Here is a 26,418-nt window from a genome sequence, read left to right on the forward strand (position 1 = left end):
GGTCTGCCTCTGACATCCATGCATAACATAGCTTGCATGCCATGACCCAACTGGTTGCACGTCTAGCATAAATTTCCATACAGAGAAGGTCTTCAGGTGAATAGCTATATATGCAAAGGCTTCTAAGCAAGCTGGAATCTGCCACTGTAAAGGTCCCAACTTGGGTAAAACCTGGGTGGTGGTGGTGAGGATACAGCTATATGTGCAAAGGCATCCTCTACAGATGTTCCTGTTGAAATTGTGGATGCTTGAGGACACTACATGTTGAGGAAGCTACATGTTTGATGTCAGGAGTAGGGCTACATAATACAGCTTTGCTCACTGCAAGCTGGTTTCTGAAAGCCTCAGGCTTTCTGTTGCTCACCTGCTCAAATGAGTGTGTTAACAGGTAGTAGTAGATGTTCTAATGCACTGGTTCTCAACCTTTGGGCCTCCAGATGTTTTGGACTTCAATTCCCAGAAGGCCAAGTCAGTCTCCTCATTGTTTAGGAACTCGGGGAGTTGAAGTATCAAAAATCTAGAGGACCAAAGGTTGAGAACCACTGTTTTAACGCAAGGATCACTTCAGAAGCAGGAAGTTCTAGGAAGTGACAATGAAAGGAAAGTTTTTTTTTTGGTAGCCCAAGGCCTTGCGACAGGCTCAGCAACGAGACATGGAAGCAGGGCACCAAGCCCAGCTGCCTGTAAGAGAAAAAACTTTCCTGAGGAAGTAAACTTAGGAAATGACAGCAAGGGCTGCTGCAACCAAGGGTACCATTAATGGTGGCTTGGTGTATATCGGAAGATTATTCAACTCTTTCTCCCTTCTCTTGTAACCTTGGCACATTAATTACTTCTTTAAACACGACTAGTAAAAGAAGCTGTAGTCAAATCAAGTTGAAACAGTACACATTTCCTCCAGACACTCTGGGTATTTTGGTAGTGATCAATAATAAATCTGGCCAGGACTTTAGAATCCTTAAGTTTTATAAGTTTACAGCTCCCCCCATATCCATGGATTCAACCATCCATGGCTTCAAAATTGTCCAAAAAGATATAAATTTCAAAAAACAAACCTTAATTTTGCCATTATATATATAAGGAACACCATTTTGCTACACCATTTCATATAATGGAATGTGAGCATCCATCGATTTTGTATCCACAGAGGATCCTGGAAATGAACCCCAGTGGTTACCAAGGGCCCACTTTAGTTTAATGCGGTCTCTTTCTTTCACTTTTAGACTGTGTTTGAAAAAAGAGATCTGCCTTTCAAACAATTTTTTTTTGTTGCAGCCAGTCATTGGCTAGGTTACAAAATTGTTCTGTTGTGATTCAAACCCAGAGTCATAGTCCAACATTCAAACTACTACAACATACTGACTCACAAGTTACAACATACCAGTCAACTAGAAATATTCTCTTGTGCGGTCACATTTAGTTAAAACATTAGCTTTGCATAATTTTGATTAACCTTCTTCTAAGGTAGATGTTCTAACCTATGCTATTACCTTAATAGTCTTAATTTTTATGATAGGAGAGATAAGCCAAATTGCTAGGTTTAAAAAGTAAAATTTCATGTCACCTAGCAGAGGCAAGATCATTATGCAAATTCTACACTCTGACCTACCAAGACAGACTTTTCAAAACAAATAACATTTTGTAGTACATGAATGGACCTGACGTTCTGTGCACAGTCATGTTATACACAGCCTGCTGGCCTGCTGTTAACCAAGGCAACTGTCTTTCTAGGGTCAAAGGATACCAATTCCTCCTTGCTTTAGAACAGCTCTCTAGTAATTACAAGATGTTGATGAAGCTGGCAGAAATGATCTACCTCAGGATATCCTTAGGGTCAGCAAATGTAAGTGAAGATAAAACCCAAAGTTTCTGCAACAGCATTTTGTTTAAAAAACAAACAAACTGGTGACACACCTGTCAAAATTACTGGAATTTTATTTGCCTCAGGCTTATGACTTGCAACCAAAGACATTGTGCAAAGAAAGCAAAGATTAAGTACACTTTGGGGAAAGGTGGCAAACCAAATTGGTAACACAAAAGATAATTTGATGAAAGAAGCCATTCCTTATACTATATAGATTGCAATATTCAACAGCATTAAAAATCCAACATTTTTGATTGGGGGGGAGCAAGTAAGGGGGAGGAGAAAAAGTAAAGTTTACAGTAGACATAAATTTCATGTATACAGTTCAAAAAGCATTTCTTTTTCAAGAGATCACTGAGCATAAAGTGAAGCAATGAATGGGACATGACAGGGTAGAGGCTAGCTATTGTACATTTAGAAGCTATTAAACAAAATTGCATATATGTACCACATTGTAAAAACAAATACATAACTAATGAAAACTTGAAAATTGCCTGATGAAAAATAAAATCACCAGTTGCTTTTAATGACTCCTGGTTAGCAATGCTACAAAAGACATTGTTTTGTTTTTTTTAATAATCTTTCTGATGCCATTTGCTAGCATCTAATCAAATATTGTAACCAGGAATAGTCAAACCATTAGTAAGCTAAACCCGAACCATAGAAATATACTATCAACTCATGTTTATTCCATCAAAAGGTTTTTTTTAAAATGTTTAACTTTGAGGCCCTTTTGGTCACAGTATGTTACATTTTTTTCCTTTTTTACATTATGATATCATACGTCTGTCTGGCACTATCCTAAAGCTAGTTTATAGATGATGTGAATACAGAAACACCCCAATGCCTATTCGACAAAGTGAATCCACTGGGTATAAAATGGGAGAAGAGAAGAAAGCTCCTCATTTAAGAACATCTGACCATTTGGATCACTCATCATCACTTCCACTTGCTTCTGACTGGTCCTAGATGTGAGAGGGAGAAGGAGAAAGCAGGTTAGAGGGATTGCGTTCTATGTGTGTGTAAGCATTAAAAATAAAAAAGAAATCATTGCCACAGGCATACGATAATTATGAAAGATGTACTATAATTATTACAAATAGTATAAAAGTAAAAATGAGAAATTATTACAAAAGGTAAAGGTTTTCCCTTTGATAACGTTGTTTAGTTGTGTCTGACTGTAGGGAATGGTGTCCATCTCCATTACTAAGTTGAGTGCGCCAGTGTTGTCAGAGACAACTCTGTGCCATGTGGCCAACAGGACTGCATGGAACATTGTTACCTTCCCACCAAAGTGGTACCTATTTATCCACTTGCACTTTTACATGCTTTCAAACTGCTTGGTTGGCAGAAGCTAGGACTAGTTATGGGAGCTCACTCTGTCACACAGTGCTTGGGTTTCAAACTGCCAATCTGGCAACCTTGCAGTCATCAGAGTCAGCATCTTAACCACTAAACCACTGTGTCCTTGAAATTATTACAACATACTATACATTAGTACCATAGACATACTATAAGTGAGATGCAAATAATTCAGAGATAACTGGACACTCATCTCCTGGTGAAATAAATGCTGTCTGAGCATTTAATTCCTAAAGATGTCAGGGGACTTAATCATATTTCTAAATATGTCTTGAACCGGAAAAGGTTAGAAATGGCAGGAAGTTAAATGCATATTGCTTAAGCTATATTGCTTGGCAAAACAAAATACAAATGTATGCATGAGTTTTCATATATGGAGATGAAATAGATTATATCAGACATTGTGATTGAATAACTGCACAACTTTTTTCAGGCAGGATGAATTTATGTATTTTGTGTGGCTGATCGGTAAGAAGGCACTTGTTACTATTATTGATTATGCTACAATTCAGAATGGAGGGAGAGGATTCAGAAGTCTATCCTCTATGTGAATCTTTTTCAAAGAAGTTAAGTGCCAGGATGGGCACAAGGGAATTTGGAACACACTAGTAAATGTCTGGGTGATTTACAGTTTAATCACAGCAATCTCTAATTTCTTACTGTTTAAGAATAGCAAAGACAACTATGATTTACTTCCCCTCCTGCACTTCTAAATTAACCTGCTAAAGATGTAAAAAAGTTTGGGTGTGGGTGGGGGACCTGGAGATTCTGTGGCTGGACTAAGATCTGTTTTGGTACTGAAAGCAAATTCCTGGGCCCAACATATGTTTAGAGGTTTCCAATCTCAAGTCCCATTCAATACAGTGGTGTAGTAAAATGATGCCTTATATAAAATGGCAAAGTCAAGGTTTGCTTTTTTGGTTTTTTAAAATATTTTCACACCACAGATGGTTGAATCAGTGGATATGGAGGACTGACTGTATGTATTTTAAGTGTCTTAATTATTTTAATTGCTAATGTCTTAAAAGTACTCTTTTAAATTGAATGTGATTTAATGTTTTTTAAAACTTTTATACTCCATACTGTTTTACATGTTCTGTTTTATATTGTAAGCTACTTTGACTCCCGTTTGGGACTCAATTAAATAAACTATCAGAAATCAAATAAATAAATCACATAAATAAACACATTAAATTATTGATGAATAGGGATACCTAGGTGTTGGTTGTAGTCCAGGAGGTTTTACACAGCTAAAACCAGAGTGCCAACTGTGTCCATTACTGGAAATAATAGATCTGGCCAAGTGGCAAATGCTTCAGTTACATCTCATCTGAACTACCATAACATGTTCTACAAAGATCTACCTCTTAAAAATGTTTGGAAACTCTCAAGTGGTTTAGAAAGTTGTGGTCAGGCTTTTGGTAGAGGCTGGTTTTAGGGGCCATTTTACAGCAGGTTAACTGTCTCCTGGTTTGTTTCCAAAGATAAATTTGAAGTGCTCATTGTGGCCTATAATATGACCAGGGACCACAATATTTTAAAATCTGTATTTACAAATCTTCCCTGGTTATAAAACATTCAGGAGGTTCTTTCTGTCTTGGCATTATCAGGATCACATTTGGCAGAAATTCATGAGGCCTGTTTCTTGGTGTCTGTTTCCAGGTTGTGGCATTGCTTGCCAAAGAATGGCTGTCATTCCATGTATGATATATTTCTACACAATTACCAACATTTTTATTAAGACAGGCCATTGTAAATGTGTTCCAGCAAGGTATTATGCTTGATTTTACTGACATATTTTACCTGCCTTGTTTTTGGCCTATACCAGGCATATTTATTTGGAATGAAGTATCGTTAAGTTCAATTAAGTTAAGTTCCTTATAAATGTAAACAGGACTCAGCCAATCAATTCTGATCCTATGCCACATTTATTAAAAATAAAACTTGATAGATTTCACTAGAGCTTAGTTACGAGTGAGTGTGTTAGGAGCATAGCCTCAGCCTGCCTTTAAAAGTAACACAAACAAAAGGGGTTAAACTGGGATAAACATAGCAACCTACATCCTGTGGTGTGTATGTATGTTCCAACTTTTTCATTTAAACCATCAAGTCCACATGCTTTACATCACAACCTTTTTTTCAAATGCCCCTGAATGTCAAAATAAGCTTGCTATTCAGAACAGGGGTAAGTTCAAAATTCAATTTGTGGAGCATATCATTCTTTGGATACTCAACACAGAATAAAATTTAGCACAAGAATTTTTTCCTTGTCATTTATACTAGTACATTTATGATATTACTATTACAGTGCGCCCACATCATATGTGGGTGCACTTTATGCGGCTTTCAGCATATGCTGAAAGCTCCACAGGGAGAAGGGGCAGTATGTCCCATAGGGACTAATGGGGTGTGTGCCTGTGGCACTTGCTCGCTGCCATGCCGCCACATGCACAAGCCTGATTCATTTAAATGGGACTTGAGCATAGGCGGTATTTGCTTTACACGGGGGAGTCCATAATGTATCCCCTGTGTAAAGCAAGGGCGCACTGTATCCAAATACAAAAAATCAATACAAACTTGTTCAGTGTGCCCTTCCCTTACGCAGGGATCCATTCTGGATCCCCCCCCACATAAGAGGAATTCTGCGTATGCTTGCACCCCATTGAAAACAATGGGGCACATGTTTGCAGCACCTTGCGGTGCATGTGCCATGTTTTATTGTCACGTAGCTTTAGCGTAAGCTTGAAGCTGCGTATAGTGCACCCGCATATGGCACGGACGCACTGTATACTATTTCAGCATTAAAATTTAACTGCAAATTATTTGGCTGAGTTCTAATGATCTACCTTAGGCATTCTAAAGGCTTGGACATGCTCTGTGGGATTTAACTTTTTCTTATTCTTTTGACTCAGTCTCCCCATAGTTTGCCATGTATCAAAGGAGTCTGCACTTTGAAAAATATAACAGCAAGTCCCACATTGACATTTGGAACAAGGGCTGCATGGGTTGTTGTTGTTTTTAGTCCAAGACATTTAATCCAAATACAAAGCAGGATTTCTATGAATATAGATAGATGAAGTTATAAATGCTGTAACTCAATTCTCTCTGGTTTTTACACACCCTAATGCAATTATAATTGTACTAGAGGAAACCACTGGAAAAATTATTTTTGTTTCTGAAAACAATTCTTACATTTTCATCTTGATCTTCATCACTGTCATCATCGCTTACAACTGGTTTGGCTTTTACCCGACTTTGCCGCTTCTTGGCTTTCCCTTTGTCCCGGTTTTTGTCATCTTTTTTATTTAGTTTAATCTTAACTTTTACAGATTTGGCTGAAAAAGAGTAAGCATTCAGAAGAGAGTAAATGACCAGACTATGTATTTTCTCTTCTAAACAGTCAGACAAATCCCACTCAAAAAAGGATCACCTCTCTGTATGCTTATTCTGAAATACACAACTACAAAGGAGACAATTCACATTTCAAAATCACTTTGCTTGAAATGGTATGAATACGAGTGCCTGTTAAGATCATATCCTCATTCTCTTCTATGGGTCTCCGAGGTTTGGGGAAGAGGAAAAAGGACTCCCCAGAATAAGCACTAGATGAAGCATAAATTTAGTGGATCCCTAAAAGATATTTTCTGCTGGACAAGGACAAGACATTCAACCAGATCTACTCAGAATGGAAAGCCTGAAATAAACCTTTTAATCTGGTCAAAAGCAACTACATACTCTGAGACCAGTTTCTTGTGTTCAGTTTTGCATGGGGAACTTACATTCTGATTCTGACTCATCTTCCTCATCTTCGTCTTCATTGCTTTCTTCCTCACTTTCATCTTCTTTGGCAAGCTTTTGCCGTGCACTTTTGAACACAGACTGGAGAACAATGGAATCCTCATAGATCTGTAGAATGAAAGGAAACCTGCATCAGAATTGCAAGCTGTGCTTCATCAAGAATTCACAGCATGGAATGTTATTTTCTATGCAAACCCACAGAGAGCAATGGCTTTTCTCCCCCCATTACAAGTCATAAGTCTTGTTGCATGAATTTTACAGGAAATGCCAATATTAATTTTATGCACTAAATGAAGGCTTTAAAAATCCTTCAGTGACAACCCAACACAAAATGAATTATATGAATTTTCAAATTTCAAGCACCACTTATTAAAAATATACATAATGCTATTAATTCTTCAATGAATATATCTAATTAAGATTTAGATTACAGTCTAATAATATATACAGTAGAAACAAACACACTCTTCTGATTTTAATTAACAGTAAAAAAACACTCATATTACATAAAAACAATTTTTTTTTGCAACGAAATATGAACAGCTATCACCATCATACTCCAAATCTTTTATCTATGGCTAAGAGATATGAACAGGCTGAGGACATTCCTTCAGAGCCCGCATATTCTCATCTAGATATTTTCTATCCTTCCCACAACTGCCTTAACCATGGCTTAAGACTGTGCTTGTATTGATTGATCATAGTTCACACTTATTAGATCCCTCATTATAGTGATTTACTCCAGCAAAGACAGACTGCATACCTGCAACTCCAGTTCTTCAAGTGATCATCTGTGAACTCACACAAATGGGTTATCTGCACTTGCACAGTACATCATTCGGAACCTTCTAGAGTTGTCGTGTAAGCATTTTTGGTGGTAGCCCTGTCCACCCACTGCATGGCCATCCTACACACTTCCTGTGGATGTTGAGGCAGCAGCTAAGAATCAAAAGTAAGGCAGGACACGATGAAGAGAGGATGAGTGGGGTTGTGTGAGTTCACAGATGATCACTCAAAGATAATTACAGGTATGAAAGCTGTCCTTCTTTGTCGTCTCTTTGACTCACACAAATGGGAGACTAGCAAGCTACTAACCATAAGAGACAGGAATGTCATGCAAGATATGAAAACAGCATTGTTCTCTCAAAAGCAAAATCAACCCTGGACCTTGTATCTATCATGTAGTGGGAAAGTCAAAGGTTGTGACCATGTAGCTGCTTTATACATGTCATCCAATGGTATTCTACACAAAAAAGCAGATGATGTAGCCATGGCTCTTGTAGAGTGGCTATGCACACCCACAATGGGTCCTTTATGGCCATAAACCAGATGTAAATGGTGGAAACCATTCATTTCAATAAGCACTGCGAAGAAACAAATAGTCTTTCTTTCTTCTAAGAGTAACAAACAAAAACCTCCGAGACTTCCAGAATTCTACTGTCCTGTTGATATAAAAAGCAGGACATCTGGACATCAAAGCAATGAAGTGCTTGTTCCAAATCTCAGTTAGGGTTCTGCATCAATGCTGGCAAGACAATGTCCTGAATGATGTGAGGTTCCTGTCATCTGGAAAAAACATACCCTGGGCTTGGGAGTCTTTGATGGCTCCAACGAATCTTTTGTACTGAGATGGCTCTGAGACTTCTCTCAATTCACTATGAGATTTAACATATCTAGAAGTTGCATAATAGGACAAATATACAAGAGGAGCTGGTTGCGTATATGTGTCACAATCAACCAGATGTCTATGTAAGGAAACAGAACAATGCTCTGCTGACTTGAAAACACGTCACACTGCAAAGCAAATGGCAGACCATAAAAACAGTATCTATGTATTCCTACCATGAAACAGAAGAAATGCCTGTGAGACGGTTGGATTGTGATGTGAAAATATGTGCCCTTTAAGTCCAGCATAACAAATCAATTGCCCTTCTGCATATGGGAAAAGATGGAACTGAAAGTGACCATCTTGAAACACTGTGGCTGTATGTAAAAGTTTGTATCCTGAAGGTCCAGAATGGGACTTAATTCCCTGTCTTTTTCAATTACAGGAGAACAGTAACTGGAGACATCCTGACAGGAATAGGCTTGATAGCTCCTTTGAGCAACTTGGACCCCACCTCCTGCTGTAGCATGGGAGAGGAAGGAGGGAGGTCAAAAGACCTCTACTGGGGAGAGTTCTCCAGAAGCTTTATTGCATATTTCCCTCTGATGATGTTGAGAACTCATGAATCTGAGGTGATGGAGGAATCTCTGGAGCCTGTCATGAAAGGGTGGTGCAAAGATGCTGGCCGACCAATAGCAAGGTCTTTATTCTCTAAAAAGATTGTGCTGGGATGACTCTTGTTGATGCTTCTTAAAGTGCTGGGGCTGGCACCTAGAGGCCACAGAACTCTTCTTAGATGAACAGGAAGCTGGCATGGCTGCAGGCCTCTGTTGTCAGCCATCCCCAGAACTTTACAGACTTTTGGAAGCACATGCATATCAATACCAAGAAAAATTGGATTTTGAAGAAAACTGCTATGGCAAATGGAACCCAAGCTTCTTTGCAGTACAGCACATTTTATCCTACTGTAAGTATTAAAGAGATCCTTCTTATTAAAGGGGAAGTCCTCTATTGTAGATTGTGTGTGATTGGACAGTCCCAATAAACACAGCCATGTGTGATGGTGAAGCACTAGTTTCAGCAAGAGCTTTCCTGCTTCAGTCAGCAATGTCGGCAGAAGTGGTGAGCTTCTGGACCCCCTCTTGTAGGACCGCAATGACTTTTGTGGTCCTCTTTAGGAAGCTTCTGAAAACAGGAATATGAAAATGTTAGGGCAGCTGAAGAGTAGAACGTGCATCCCATTAAGTCTAATTTTGTTATCTTCCTTGTCTACAGGTGTAGAGTGCCATTTTTGAGTTGCCTTAGATTGTGCTGCAGCCATTCAACCACCCACTTTACTGCAGTGTCTACAACATTGTACAATACCTTGATTTTCTTAAATGTGAAAGGAATTGAAGATAGTGTAGCTAATTACTTATGAGCTACCTGCAAGAGATAAGGTAACACAGATATGGAGGTAAGGGTTTAGACTGTCTGGAAGTCTGAAATCTGCATGTCTGACTGCTTAAATATTCCTAGCAATGGAGACTGCTGGTAAGATAATGCATTGGGTCTAACACCTAACATATTGATACTCATTAGCTGATAGAAACTTCTATTAAGATGACACAGGAAATGAGGATGCTAGCTTGAGTAACTTTTTCTCAACTGTTCATGCTGATGCAGAGAGGATTTGATTTCATGAAACTGACATTAATATTCACCAAAGCCCCAGTACTGATGAGGATGTCCATACTCTCTGTACAGGAAAAATGTGATGGTGACTAAGTATGTCCAAGAGTAAGACTGATGATATCTAGAATGATCCCCATAATATTGGTCCTGACAGAATGGTGGAAGACACCCAGTTTGAGAAATTTATCTAGCTTAAAATTGATACAATAACTCACACAAGTAGGTTTTGGACCATGACTGAATAGGTACGAGTGTTTGTGGTGGGGCAAAACCTGGCAGGCTAGGAGGAAGAGGCTTACTCTGAGGAGATGGAACTGTATGATCCACCTGGGCAGGTGGTGTAGAAGCAACTGTTAGTCTTGGAGATGACTCCAAAATCTCACCCTCTGAAAATATACCGAGTGGAGTGAGGTGTGGAAAACACACCAAGGCTGAATAACTGAAACAATTTCTATCAGTTTGGAAGAGTGCATAGAACCCACAGAGATCATTTTGGAAAGGTCCCTCTGTACCGACCCAGTTTGTTTGGATGGAGGAGCAGCATGCTGAGGTGACGGAGCCGGTTTTGATCGAACCTGTGAAGGATCATTTGAACGGTGTCAATCCTTGCGTTTAGCCTTCTCCTTTTTTATACCTGTGCTGTACAGACTGTATTTCAACTTCCAAATATTTTCCTGGAGTGGTAACACTTCTGGATTCAACTCATGCCTGATTATGGGACAAAGCAGATTCAGTCATCTTCCTATCAGTAGTCAGTAGCTGGGGTCTTATCAGATGTGCGTGATGGGTACTTTATGGTACTGCAAGCTGGGGAACTAGACATCAAGGTCAAGGAGATACTTGCAGCTCTTGAAACAGTTGAAGAGGACATGTCGGTAGAATCAGTGGTCCGAGCCCTGATTTCCACAGCTTGATTTGCTGTTTTCAGGGTGTTTTTGTGTAAGAGGACTTCAATCCTAGATTCTCAGTTGCGCCTAGCCTGCAGGGTAAAATCTCTATAGTAAGAGCACGTATTCACAATATGTGCCTCTCCCAAGCAAAGAAGACACTTAAGTCTTCCCATTTGTGGATTTTAGAGATATGTATTTTTTGAAAGGTGCCATTGAGGGCATAAGCTCCCAAGGGTCCCCTACAACCACTAATAAGAACCAAAACAAACCTTAATTCAAGCCATTAAACAATCCATATCTAAATCCAAAAGACTAATACTATGCCAAAACACCAAGTCCAAGGGGATTTGAAAGAATGAAGTAAAACAGGTCGAGTCAAGTGAGTGAAACAAACAAAGCTCCACAAATGTTACTATTGATGCTCTTGCTGTGGCAGATAAAAAGGAACTGAAGGTTTAGGTGGGATGCATGTGGGGTAGCTATGTGGAGGGTGGGCAGGGCTACCACCAAAAAGCTTACATAACAGCTCTAGAAGGTTCCAAACGACGCACTAAGCAGGCACAGATCACCAATTTGTGTGACCACAAAGAAGAATTTTGCTTCACAGTATGCTTAAGACCTATTGAAGGAAGAGGACTAGATAGAGAACGTATGCCCCTCCAGATGTTCAGTTGCAGCTTCCATCATTCCTCAACACTGAATATGTTCATTAAGACTACTGGGAAATACAACCCAATAGCAATTATTATTTATTTCTGGGATACAGGCTCTGCAGTGTTTAAGGTTAAAGATTGGAGATTTAGTCCAATTAAAAGAATTCCTAAATTCTAATCAATGAGATAATTAGGATGGATCATGTGGTGGATCAGTTTTACCATTGATATGAGTAAGACTTCATATCTGTTTAGGTTCTTAGAAGTGTGCCTTGATGACAAAAAGCACTCTCTGCAAGGTATAATAAACATGTATACAACCCATGAAATTAATAGACCTCAGAGGTCTTCACTAAAATCTACATGGGGGCCAAACTGTTGGGTTTTTCTCCAGGTTTGTGTGTCCTTCTTCCCACGTAAACTGTGCTCCCCTCAGCCGGCCAAATAACTATTTGATAGACCGATAAAAAGCAGAATTATGATGGATGGAATAGTGCATAGGCAGGGTTATTCCCAAATACTCTCTTGTTCTGTTCAATCCACCAAACAGCTCCTTGGCAGGGAGAAAAGTGTTGTCATGATGGAGAGGATGGCACTCTTGCAGCTGACCATCTTTGCAGCTGACCATCTATGGTTGGCCCTAAGCACAGCTACTACAGTGCTTGCTAGATGACGTTATACTAACCATGGTCAGAGGGCTGACAATAAACAGCACAGTTACTAGAGTACTGCACACAGGAGAAGGTACGCACTGGAGGCTATAGGATGCACCATGCCCTTTTAAGCCCCCTAAACTCATTTGGTATAATTGGTAGTGAGCATACATAATTTATAGTCACCATTAAGGCAGGTTTTGGGGAGAAGAATTCAGAGGGAGGAGCTCTCCAAAACAACATTCTGCAGCCCTGCAAAGGGTTTTTAATTGTTTCCATGTGCAATTTTGTTTGGCCCCAAATTACAGTGCGCCTGCGCCATACGCGGGCACACCATACGCGGCCTTGAGCATACGCGCTTAAGCTGCGGCGCGCGCGCGGGGCGGAAGGGGCGGCGCGCCCCATTCAATTGAATGGGTGTGCACGCCCGTTGTGCCCCGTGCGCGCCCGCGCCGCCGCGCACGAGCCCCATTGTTTCCAATGGGGCTCGAGCATAGGCGGAATTCGCCTTACGCGGAGGGATCCGGAACGGATCCCCCACATAAGGCGAGGACGGACTGTACTTTTGTAAAATCTGGAGTAGCTGCTGGGCACCAAAAGATGCAAAAAACAAACAAACAACCCCCCCACCAGTCCAGATGTTTTAATTAAAAAATTAACCAAAAAACAAAAACAATAAACTGAGTCGACTTATCCACAGGTTAATGTAAGTGATGTACTTTAACTCTTATAAAAAAGGGAACTAGCCCCTGTAAAAGGCAAGAGTGTAATCTATCCTGGAAGCACTGACCCCCCCCCCCCTTTTTTTTTTTACTCTCTCATCTATACAGCCTTTAGTGTGAATGCAAACAGTTATGACTGGTGGAATTTTGTAAGTTGTTTGGCATAGTTTTTCTTTGGATCCTTTGTCACATGCCTCTAAATTTTACCCTTGACGTATTCAGCTCCCCCCACCCCCCGGAAGCATATAAAAATCCATAATTTTGGCCCCCAAATCTGCTCTCAACTTATACATGAGGTTGACTTATAGTCGAGTATATACGGTAGATACGATTGTGAGATTTAGGATTTTATAAATGAAATAATCAAGGCATTTTGAGGGGATTTTCAGGGGCTTTGCAAGGGGTGGAGGCCATGTATGTGTCTTGGGTACACTAGCATAGACTTATGGCTAGATTAAAAGTAATATGAGGCAAAATAAATTGCCACTGGATTGCTGTACATAATTCCTGGCAAGCACAATACAATATAATATAATACAATACAATACAGACCAGCATTAAGAGAGCTCTCAATATGTATTACATATACTTAAGTATTTAATACAAATACATACATCCATATCCTAAGCATCAATAGGCAATGTATTTGATACAAACCTGTGATCCTTCTAAATTGAAGGTCTGAGCATTGTGACACAATAACATGACATCCTTCTCCAGGTCACCAAGACTCCGATATTTATGGTTACGAATTCTTTCCTAATATGTATGAAGGTTGTTGGTTTTTTTAAAAAAAGAAATGCAGATTGAAAAGAGAAAATAAAAGACAAGATAACCTGTTAATAAATGTGCTCCAGTCTTAAAAAACTCAGATGGGACCATAATACAAATAAAATGAAGTGGTATTATACTTTTAGAGTAGTTTAATTATATAGTAGAAACTAACAGGGCCATTCAGATGAAAGACAACTGAAGAATAAATGCCTTCCATTATCTAGCTGAATTGAACAGCTAGATAAAGTAAGGAGTGGTTAGGTCAAAGGGGTAGTGAAGTGATATCAATTTCAGTATTCTCAAGCATACTAGAGGAAAGTAAACAAGGTACTCCAAGAACAGATTATGTGGTTAAAGGAGAATTGACCAAAAATGAAAAAAAGGAAAAGAAATACATGTGTAATGCAACAGTAAGTATGCATAGAATTGAGACTTTATTATAGTAGTCAAGATTCACAAAATGACTGCTTACAATACACAGTATTTTCAGTACAGCGGGCCCTTGGTATCCACTGGGGATTGGCTCTAGGACCCCTGTGGATATCAAAATCTGTGGATGCTCAAGTCCCCTTATATACAATGGCATAGTAAAATGGTATCCCTTATATAAAATGGTAAAATCAAGGTTTGCTTTTGGGAAAAATATATTTTCAACCCGTGGATGCTTGAGTCTGTGAGTAAAGAATCTGTAGATAAGGCGGGCTCAACTGTACTAGAGACTACAACTCTACTAGATAACCTAGTACATATGTTAATGCTGCTGCAATGACTGCTGTGATTTTAATTATCTCTACAATTAGTTATTCCTGCTATTATTATGAATATTACTCAGAGGGTGAACTTCACTGTGTAGCTTCCAATGTCACCTCCCCCACTATCTCCACTATTGTGCAAGCACAGTTCCAGCAATGTTCTGCCAAAATTGAACTTGGTTCTGTAGTATTTGTAACTGAGCATCTGTAAGGATGGCACCTTAACCTTAATAAGCTTTCCTTGAAAACTTAGTAGGACTACTACAGATAAACTGTCACTGTAATGTAAACTTGCAGAATTCATACAGCTGATTTGTTGATAGATTAGTCTGAAGCCTCAGGAATTTCTTTTAAGCAGCTATCAGTGAAATATTATTCACATGGAAGATCCACAGCAAGCAGTATTTTATATTATAGTATGCATAAGAGTGTAAATGATAATTTGGTATAATACTGGAAAGCTGAAGAAGTTATGCCCACCTTTATTTTTTTGAAATCCACTGGCTTTCTAATTAACTCATAGTACTCTGGATATTCTTTTCTGGAAGGCAGCTGAATGAAGACTTCACTTAACTGTCGCCCTGAACTGTTAATAAACACAAACACAAAACAAAACAAAACATTATTTCTTAGTTGTGCTCTTCCCTGAGCATTCTTAGGCTATGCCCTCATAAGAGATGAGTACCAAGGTAAATGTCTGGAATGACTTAGTACAATCAGCAATTACCTCATTCAAAACGTTGTCCTTGGAAAATTGCCCATTCTTGCCCATTATATGCAAAATACATCTTTTGAAAAATAATAACATGTTTCCAATATATTACCAATAAAAAGGGAACTCCTGCTGTTTTGGCATCTAAAAGACATGGCAGATTTTCTACCACAACATTCACAGCTGACATCTTGGATTTGTGCCTCTGTGGGAACAAATCCTCATTTTGAATTTCAGCAGCCACACTGAGACAGTCCAGAAGTTTATGCTTTTTTATAAGCCTCGATGTGACAGAGACCTTATTGTAAGCTGTATGTTTACTTCTATGGCAGAATTATTTTTAGAAAGTAGTGTCCCTCTTTGATATTTCACCAGCAATCTCAATATCCATATTTATATACATAATATAAGCTACAGGGCTATGGACCTGTACATGAAAAACTTCACAGTCTAGCTATCCCTAATAAGGTCAAAGTTGGAGAGGTCCCCATTAAGCTCTGCCCTTGTTAATTAGTCTCAATTAGTCAGCCTTGTCTGGAATCAAGAGTTCAAACCCCAACCTGGCCATGTAAACCCACTGGGTGAATTTGGGCAAACCCAATCTGAAAAAACATTGCCAAGAAAACTCCATGGTACAGTCACCATAAATTGGAAATGATCTGATGGCACAAAACCAGCAACAAACACACTGTCATGATTCCAGTCTATAGCAGCAGCCTAAGCTCTGATATGGAATCAGCTGAACTGGAAAGACCAGCAGCACAAGGCACTGCTTCTGCTAAAATGCTAAACTTGAGTGTCAGCCTGACCCTAGAGACTCTCAGAAGACTCTTGAACCAAAGATCTCTGAATGGGAGCCCAGGAGACAGGACCTTCTTCCCCTTATACTATGATCCGCCCTGCTATGCGCTCTACATGGGGCTACCCTTGTATCAAGTTCGGAAGCTTCAACTGGTCTAAAATGCAGCTGCCAGGTTGGTCACCAGTTCATCCAGGTTTGACCACATAACATCTATTTTAAAATCTCTTCACTGGCTCCCGATCAGCTTCTGGGCGTAATACAAGGTGTTGGTTATTACCTTTAAAGCCCTACATGACTCTCCCTACACAATCCGCCCCACACTCTTAGAATAACAGGGAAGAATGTATTAGAACATGTTCCAACTAAGCTCATATCGACTTCTCAAAGAGCTTTTACAGCGGCTGCTCCAAAACTATAGAATGACCTCCTGGAAGAGTTCCGTCTTATTATCTCCTTAGACTCTTTCAAGAGGGCACTTAAGACGGATCTCTTCCGGTGAGCTTATCCACCCGACCTGTTGTAATATCATCATTATATCACTGGATAAATTGTTGCATTACCACTCGATGGATTTAGTTTTATATTAACTGTACTATTTTATCAATGTATTTTAAATGTATTTTATTCTGATTTATCTGTTTTAACTGGTTGCAATCCCGCCTCGATCCACTTGGGAGAGGCGGGAAAACATAAATAAACCATATTATTATTATTAAAGCATAATGCAATTCACTAATACATTCCATGCCAGAGGACTACCCCTTTGAGAATCTGAGACATAAGGAAAATGCTGCAGCTCAGCAAACAACCTAGATTTATTCAAGCAGTAGGCCTCATGACATAGTGGCAAGTAAAAAAAGGGACAGCTAACGCTACCCGCTTAGTGCTACCACATGCACAGGCCATACTCCCTGAAGGGGATAGCTTTCTACATGCATATAGTTACCAACAAGGTGAGACATACTGTATATAGTTGTGTATAGGTCAACTTTGTGTATAAGTCGAGAGTAGATTTTTGGGGTCAAAATTCTGGATTTTTAAATGGCTGATGGATAAGTTGAGGATAAAACTTAAGGGCATGTAACCATAGATGTAAAAGGTGTCCTGCTCCCTCCTCCTGCATCTTCCCAGCCTAGCTGCCCACTCTAGAAGCAGCAAGGCTGGGAAGAGGCTTGGGGAGGGAGTGTTTGCTCTTCTTGCCTCTTCCCACCTGCCCCCTCCAGAGGTAACTGGGCTCAGAAGAGGCTTGAGGAGGGAACGTTCCCTTCTCCTGCATCGTCCCAGCCGGGCTGCCCCCTCTAAAAGCAGCAGGGCTGGGAAGAGGCTTTGGGAGTGAACGATTGCTCTCCCTGCCATCTTATTACTGTATTGACTGATGTGTAAGTTGACCTAGGCTTTTTGGGTCAATTTTGTAGTACAGTTGTTCCTCAACATTTGCTGCTTTGACACTCACAGTTTTGATTATTTGCAAGGTCAAGGCCACTCTGTGCACACTTCCCTTCTTCCCTCCCTCCCTCCGTGGCTTTTCCCCTGGGGAAGAAAAAAGCCCAGAAGGGAGCAAATGAGAAGGCTGTGTGTGCCAATTCCACCCCTTTCCAGAACAGAGAACTGCCTCTTTCCCCAAGCAGCCCTCTGCCTTTGGAAGATGTTTAGGGAAACGATCCCCCAGCCTTGGAAGGGAAGGGAGGAACCGCAAACACACCCTCTTTCCTGCCCTTCCAAGGCTTCAGAGAGCTCCCTGAAGCCTTGGTAGGGAAGGAAGGAGCCGCAAACACACCCTCCCCTGCCCTTCCAGTGCCTCAGAGAGCTTACTAGAGCTGTTTGAAGCTTCAGAAGGGAGATAGGGCACATCCTCGCTGCTCTTGCCCATCAGTGCTTTATTTGTAAATTCTGACTTTCGCAGGGGTCTTGTGCCGCTAACCTCTGTGAATGTCAAGGAGTTGACTTTATAAATTTGTTGACTTATACATGAGTATATATGGTATAGAGACAAGTAGGGGGAGGGACTCATGAAAACTAGCCAGAAACCTAAAATGCTGGAGGGTGCTACTTTGGAACCAATTTACAATTACTTAAAGGGGTGGTGGTAATCAGTAGGTTTGAAAGGAGTAATAATAAAAAAGATGCTTTGCCTACATTCTTAAGAACTGTCAAAATACTCTGTTGGAAGGAATCTAAACTAATTAAAAGGCTTCTTGTGTTGTTGCGTGCTTTCAAGTTACAAGTTACAAGGACTTATGGTGACCCTAAGGCAGGTCTATCAAGGGGTTTTATTGGCAAGTTTTTTTCAGAATGTGTTTGCCATTACCATTCTCTGAGACTGAGTGTGTATGAATTGCCCATGTGGTCACCCAGTGGATTTCTGTGGCCAAGCAGGAATTTGAATCCTGCTCTCCAGAGTCATAGTCCAACATTCAAATCACTATATCATGTTGGCTCTTAAATAAAGAATACATTGAAAAAAACATCAATGAGAGATATTCTGCCAAAAATAATGCACACTGCACAATAAATGGTCTTATTCACATTACTAGAACACCAACAGAAGACTGAAATTTATCTCTAAAATTTTTCACAAATCAAATATCTGACTCCTTTTCACAAAAAAGATTCCAGCCCTTTGTGTATGTGTAAGACAAAATGGTTAAAAACTAGTCTAAAAAGCATCTCTTTTCTAAAAAAAACCCTGTAGTGGTTGCAAATAAGGGTGTGCCGAAACTAAATTATAACTGATTAATAGGTTATCTTGCTTTTTAACCTCCATTTCCAGTTTTCATATACATCTTTTCAAAAGACACACGCACACACACACACACAATGCTGCACAAATGAGAGCTCTACCAAACAGAAATCATGCGCACTATTTCTTTTCTGGTTACTTAGCAACTAGAAGACTATATGCTGAAGAGCAATAGGACCTGCATAAATTAACAGAAAATACAGAAAAATGAGTGGCATCTCAGTGCTACTACTCCACTAGGTCACACTGTTTTTAATATACATATTAGTAAATAAATAACACACTCTAATATCACACACACGTTTACTAGGTTATACAATCTACTGGCTATAGTGGTGGGAAATGAATCTCTCCTGTTTCTAAAACAGTGTATTACATTCCATTTCATGCCATTGACAGGTGATGAAATTAAGGTAAGATACATATTCATTTAGCAAGCTGTGTTCTGTGAACAATGTACACACAGAACTACCTATTTCTTCTATGTTCAAAAGACAATACTCTTTCCTTAATCAGTTTAAATCCACATGGATCTTGTCAAAATTCAAAAGAGAAAACTGCATGTTTGCTTGCAGGCACCACACAACAAATGCAAAACAACTCATGTTTCTTGGGAAGGTTAACTTCCCAAGACAATGAAAAGAAATGCTGTAATGCGTGTATGAATTTCTAGAAACCTTGCCAAAGATTGATTTTTGTATTATGCCCTGAAGATACCAGCATATATAGATGATTACAGTAGTTTGCTGGAGGCCAGGTTCTATCCTCTGCTTAACATTGAACTTGAACTGAACAGACATCTAATGGTGGTAGTAAGTGCAGTTCTCAAAGAGTACATGAATGTAAAGTTGCCAACTTTTTAGCTGTATTAAGAGACATGCATGGTAAAGCTGGATGGCTCTGCTCCATATACTCAATACAAGAGACTATTTTAGCAAAAGAACACGAACCTGTTTGTACTTCAACAGCTGGAGCACCATCTAAGACTTGAGGGCTCCTCAAAACTGAGAACTGTATCCTCAATTTTCTCAAGGTGTACCAATAACAATGCTATGCAACAAACTGTACACACCTGCATTTGCATCCTGGAACCATAATCTATCTGACCTCTGGATCAAAATTCTTATAGCAAAAATCACAGCCATCAACATTCGCAAAGTGTGGTAGAATTTTTTCAGCAAGAAGTGCCTAAAGATTAAGAATTCTGCAGAAGACTTTAAGATGTACCATCTTAACATCTAGGATGCTCAGAGATGAGACTCCAGCTTAGAGTAGACTGGTGGCTTTTATTTGAGAGGGGCAATAAACCCATTCTGGGTTTTAATCTAAACTATAAGGAAGGACAGACATGTTGAACCTATTCTGAAGATAAGATTCAGCACCTTGGACAAATCCTTTAAAGTTTGGTCTAAAACCCAGTATAGATTCACTATCTCACTGAAGAAATAAGACTGGCAGGCATGGTGAATTTTAATCCCTTTAAAAGTTTTTGAATATTTCAGGGGTGGGGGATGACAAGGAGGGGTGCAGCTCTCTGAGGTCCCACAATGGGCAAGGAAGACACACATTTGGCAACCTTGCTCTAGGGATAGTGTAGCACAGAGAATGAAAGAATGCAGAAGCTATGCTCACAAAAGCAACACCTCAAGGATAAAAGCAATATTGACCAGGAAATTATTTTAGTAGCTATTTAGTACTCATCTATCCCAGTGTATGCAATTACAGAGCCATGGCTTATTTTCTAATGAAGTTTAGTTTCACTAAAAATGAACATAGAAAATCGTTACTACAGTGCGCCCTCCCTTTACGTGAGGATCCATTCCAGATCCCTCCATGTAAGGGGAATTCCACATGTGCTGGATTCTCATTAGAAGTAATGGGGCTCGTGCGCGTGGTGGTACGCACGCGCATGCACACCCCATTACTTCTTCCAGGGTGCATGAAGGGCTTTTATGGCACGGCTTTCAGCATATACAAATGCACAAAAACACATTCTACATCCACCAAATTTAAATTGCACACTTTTAGTACTGAATATATACTTGTACACCGCTTTGATCACTGCGGAAAAGCAGTTTATAAATAAAACTTATTATTATTATTATTATTATACTGAAACTATTACAGACTTACTGGTGAACATAAAGAAAACCAAAATAATGGCCATGGAGTACCTACACAAATTCAACCTAAACAATGAGGAAATCAAAATAGTTAAAGATTTTTCGTACCTTGGAACAAACATTGATCAGAATGGAGACTACAGTCAAGAGATAAGAATAAGAGTAGGAATGGGAAGGGCAGCAATGAAAGAACTAGACATGGTCTTAAAAGCAAAGATATACAATTGAGAATTAAAGTTAGAATCAGGCAAACCATGTAACTACATACAGATGTAAAAGAGCTGAACAGTGAAAAAAGCAGATAAAAAGAAAATCAACTCGTTTGAGCTGTAGTGCTAGAGAAGAGTGCTGAGGATACCATTGGCAGCCAAAAGGACAAAGAAATGGATCCTTGAACAGATCAAGCCTGAAATGCCCCAGAAGCCAAGATGATCAAATTGAGGCTGTCATACTTTGGTCATATCATGAGAAGGCACAACCCACCAGAAAAGACGATAATGCTAGGAAAGTTGAGGGTAGACTCCAAGACAGCTGGTGGCTGATAAAAGTGCGGGGGGGAGGAGGAGCGACTTGTGCGCGCCAGTTTCTCCTCTCCAGAGACCTTTCCCAAACTCCAGCTTGCCTCCGGAGAGACAGCTGGGGGTCAGGAAAAGTCCAGGAGGAAGAGGAATGGGCATGTGCCCTCTCCTCCTCCTCCCCCAGGCCCTTCCTGACCCCCCCAACTGCCTCCAGACAGCTGGAGGTCAAGAAACGTCCAGGGGGAGAAGGAACGGACACATGCCCACTCCCCCTCCTCTCCATGGGCCCTTCCTGACCCTCAGCTACCTCCCCAGGAAGAAGAGGACAGGGTGCATGGCCAATCCTTCTCCTCCCTATGAGCCCTTCCTGACCCCCAGCTGCCTCCAGAGACACAGCTGGGGGTCAGAAAAGGTCCAGGAGGAGGGCGGGGGAGACGTCCCGCTCCGGAAGCCCCCAGCACGCTGCCCCGCCTCTGGGGGGGGGGTAGAAGCCCCTGGCCCATAGTGCCAAAAAGGTTGGCCATCACTGGTCTAGAGGAAACACAGCAACTGAAACTATTTCAAGCCATCTACTAAAGTTGTGAGTAATCTTGAAATGTTTTTGGTTTATATTAAGTTAGAGAATGTTGGCAGTGGAGTCTAGCCCTCACTGGGATAAATGCTAATCATGAAAACAAATTAATAATTAATTTGTTAGTTCCATGTGCTGTGTTTAGCATAGGAAATCTGACCTTTCCATTTGTACTCACCATGTTAAGAGGGCAAAATATAAGAGAGAGATAAGAGAGAGAGAGGGAGATTTTTTTTGGGGGGGGGGGGGATCTGTAAGGAAGCAAATTAAAGAAATGGTTTAGCTTGCAGCTTGTTTTCTACTGTAAATTAGTCTCCAAACTTGCTCAAAAGGACTAAATGCTAAACTACTGTTTTTGTTCAGACTGCTCAGAATTTTTTTCAGGTTAATATGGGCAAATTTCTTTTCAAGTAGAAACATCATTAACAATCTGCAAAAATTTAAATAGGAAAGTCCTGTTGCACCTGCACGTTTGCTCCATTATGCTCTCTTGAGACACATGTTTAAAACAGCAATGTATAAAAGTATAAGGGAAGTCTTTGACATTTCCTGAGATCACCCCCAAATTCTCACTCAACTAACAAGTATAAAACATCTTTCAGGTACACAGTTACATACCTCCTTATCTCATGCATCTCTGGCCTATTTTCCTTTTAAATAATTCCTTGTATGTGTATATGGAATGGGAAGATTCAGTGTGGCTAGTTCAGTACAGTTGTTTCAACATGGCCAGTTCACTGCTGATGAGTGCACTGATGATTTTTCTTTCTGTTCAGTAATCTCTGGCAGATAAATAGGAATGTAGGGTTTTCTTTTCCTTGCCAGCTTCTTCTAGCTCCTTCCAACACAACACTTTCACTTGCTTGCTTCTTTGGCCACCTGCTTTTTCTCATGCTGCAAAGAGTAAAGTGGTGGGGCAAAAATGTGCTGTACTGAACTGCCTGTGCTGAACTGACTGCGCTGAAATGTCTTAGACCCTGTGCCTGCAAGTCACCAGTTGGTTTATTGTAATTCCATGCATTTCATAGGCAAACAATACTCAAGAGGTGGTTTGCCATTGTCTTCCTCTGAAATATAGCCCATAGCACCTGGCATTCTAATTATTTTAATTACACCTCAGAACCCACCTCAGCACAGCCAAGACAGTCTCTCATCCAAGAATTAACCAGAGCAGGATCAGAAAATATGCACACAATGAAACAGCATCTGTGAACTACTGTATATATTCATGTATAAGTCTAGACATTTTAGTCAAAAAAATCGACTCCAAAAATTCATGGGTCATATCAAAATCCATAGATTTTGATATGACCCATCCTCAACTTATATATGTCAACTTATAATCAAGTACAGTGGGTCCTTGGTATCTGCTGGTGTCTGGTTCCAGGATCCCCCATGGATACCAAAATCAGTGGATGCTCAAGTCCCATTAAATACAATGGGTTAGTAAAGTGGCATCCCTTGTATAAAATGGTGAAGTCAAGGTTTGTTTTTTGGAATTTATATATTTTAAAAAGTATTTTCAAGCTGTGGATGATACATTCAACTTGGCAACTTGAAGGCACATACAGACACACACTAGCTGGAACCTGTCACTATAGAAAGCACTCCTCTCTTCTCAAGCACTCCCCATCTGCCAGTTACAGACTACATTGAATTAAGAAAAGGCACTTCAAACATGCAAATTCTATGTATTTGCTCCATGTGGTTGTGTGGATTCATGTAGACAGCTCCAACAATTCCTGTGGTGCTATTGCCTGGCAAAAGTGCAGCTGGGTTTATGGAATTGTCTGCTGGTTGCCTCCATGCCATTTAGTGCAGAATCCACATACATTGTGCCCGTGCCATATGCAGGCACGCCACACACAGCTTTCAGCTCATGCTGAAGCCATACTATAATAAAAAGAATGGTTTGCATGCCACACCACATGCACAAGCTCCACTGTTTTCAATGGGGCTTGGGCATTCGTGTTTTTTGCCTTATGCAGAAGGGTCCAGAATGGATCCCCTGCATAAAGGAAGGGCCCACTGTATTCACAAAACATCTAAGAGAATGAAATATAAAAGTCAGGATGGCATATGGCCACATAGTCCATAGCTGACTATCTTGTTCAAACCTCTTGTGAAAAAATGCTCCATTAATGGATATCACTCCATTAATTTTCAAGGAGAAGACTTGATGGTGATATAGAATGACCTCCTGTATCCCATAAATGTTGCAACATATTATCTCTCATATAATCTTATCAAAAATCTTGAAAATATAGAGGCATTTTTTCAAAGTTCTATATTTATATCTTTATTTAAAAAATTAAGAATACATTAAAAATTTCAGAAATTAAAGAAAAGAAATGCAAGAGAAGGAAAAAAGGAAAAGAAGGTCAAAAACTGACTTCCGATCTTCCTATCATCAATTATATCTGCATATAACTATTCATATCTTCTTCTCTACAAATTACAACAAACTGTATTCCATTTAATAGCTTATTTTATTTTAGTCATCAAACCAAAAAATTATGAAGCCATTATCTTCTCCCCTTCTGCAAAAATTCTATATGGGATCTGTCTCCATCTTTTGAAAAATATCACTAACAACTTTTCTCTAATCAAACCAAACAATTTGACCCTTACTACTGAATTTATCAGCTTCAGCAACCAAACCTCCATAGTGTATAATGTTAGGTTCTTCTAGCTTTGCATGTGTAATAATCTTGCTACCATGTTAATATTCTGAAATAATAATCTATAGCTCTTTTCCGACTGTACGTCCATCAGTCCAATTCCCCCCCCCCCCCCTATTTTAACTGAGTATTAATCATTAGGATTCTCTACATCAAGGCATGTATTTGAGTCCAAGTTTTTTCCATTTCATTTTATTCATATTTCCAACATACATTAGAAAGATATTTATATGTTCTAGATACTTTTGCTAACATCATATACCAACAACACATAATTTTATAGAACTTTTCTTTAAGATCGTTTTTGTTTGCTTCCTGTTAACTGCCCTTGAGTCGATTTTGACCTATGGCAACCCTGTGGATGAGACATCCCCAAGACTCCCTGTCCTCCACTACTCTGCTTAGTTCCTGTACATTCATACCTGTGACTTCCTTAACAGAGTCCATCCATCTAGCATGCAGCCTTTTTCTCTTTCAACTTCCCTCCACCTTTCCTAGCAGCCCCCCCCCCCCCAGCAAGTCGTGCCTTCTCACAATGTGTCCAAAGTACAACAGCCTAAGTTTTGCCATCTCAGGGAGATTTCTGGCATGATTTGCTCTAGGACCCATTTATTTGTCTTTTTGGTTGTCCATTGCATCTTCAGCATTCTTCTCCAGCAAAACATCTCAAATGAATGGTCCCCCCCCCCGCTCCCATTTTGTTTCTTAACTGTACATACATGGCAATAGGGAATACAATGGCTTCTATGATTCTAACTTTTGTGCTCAGTTATATATCTTTGCATTTTAGAATCTTTTCTGGTTCTTTCATAGCCCTCCTCCCTGTGCTTAATCTTCTTCTTATTTCTTATTTCCTGGCTGCAGTCCCCATTTCTATCAATGTTTGATCCCAGAGAGTATGAGAAGTCTTTTATTATTTCTATTTCTTCATTGACTAGGTTGAATTTGTATAGGTTCTCCATGGTTATTATTTTTGTTTTATTAATGTTCAACAGTAAGCCTGCTTTTGTACTTTCTTCCTTGATCTTCCTTAGCAGTTGTTCCAGGTCTGGGAGGTTTTTCTGCTAGTATTATGGTGTCAAGTGCATAGTTTAGATTGTTAATATTACTTCCTCCAATTTTTATTCCTCCTTCTTCTATGTCAAACCTGCTTTTCTTACAATGTGTTCTGCATATAAGTTGAACAGGTAGGGTGATAAAATGCAGCGTTGTCTGACTCCTTTGCCAATTGGGAACCATTCTGTTTCTCCATGTTTTTTTTCTGGCCTCTTGTCCTAAGTACAGATTTCTCATCAAGACTATCAGATGTCTTTGCACTCTCATGCCTTTAAGGGCATTAGCATAGTATAAATTTCAATCCAGTTTACCACAAATTTTCCCATTGATCCATTTGTATATTGTAACCAACTTCTTTACGCATTTTATCACACATTCTTATTCTTCACTTTATATTTAACTCATGATGTTCCCACATGCCATACAAACTAGGGCACATCACCTTGCCACAGCTTAAATGGTACATC

The 26,418-nt window shown here is 39.7% G+C and overlaps 1 protein-coding gene across 4 annotated transcripts in view; it reads right to left on the reverse strand.

Moving 5' to 3' along the window:
• Positions 1 to 1,917: 1,917 nt before the first annotated feature.
• Positions 1,918 to 26,418, reverse strand: part of LOC149323626 (SWI/SNF-related matrix-associated actin-dependent regulator of chromatin subfamily A member 2-like) — a 169,212-nt gene continuing 144,711 nt past the window's right edge. For all 4 annotated transcript variants that reach the window (XM_089490224.1, XM_089490237.1, XM_089490231.1 and 1 more), the window contains 5 exons: positions 15,229 to 15,334; positions 13,880 to 13,981; positions 7,006 to 7,132; positions 6,419 to 6,561; positions 1,918 to 2,829 (listed from right to left, as the gene is read on the reverse strand). In XM_089490224.1, coding sequence (XP_089346350.1) covers positions 2,794 to 2,829; positions 6,419 to 6,561; positions 7,006 to 7,132; positions 13,880 to 13,981; positions 15,229 to 15,334 — 514 coding nt within the window. In that variant the 3' untranslated portion in view covers positions 1,918 to 2,793. The remainder of the gene's footprint in view (positions 2,830 to 6,418; positions 6,562 to 7,005; positions 7,133 to 13,879; positions 13,982 to 15,228; positions 15,335 to 26,418) is intronic.

The sequence above is a fragment of the Sceloporus occidentalis genome, unplaced genomic scaffold, assembly GCF_023333645.1.
Source record: "Sceloporus occidentalis isolate IW3139 unplaced genomic scaffold, rSceOcc1.0.p SCAF_1, whole genome shotgun sequence".
NCBI lineage: Eukaryota > Metazoa > Chordata > Lepidosauria > Squamata > Phrynosomatidae > Sceloporus > Sceloporus occidentalis.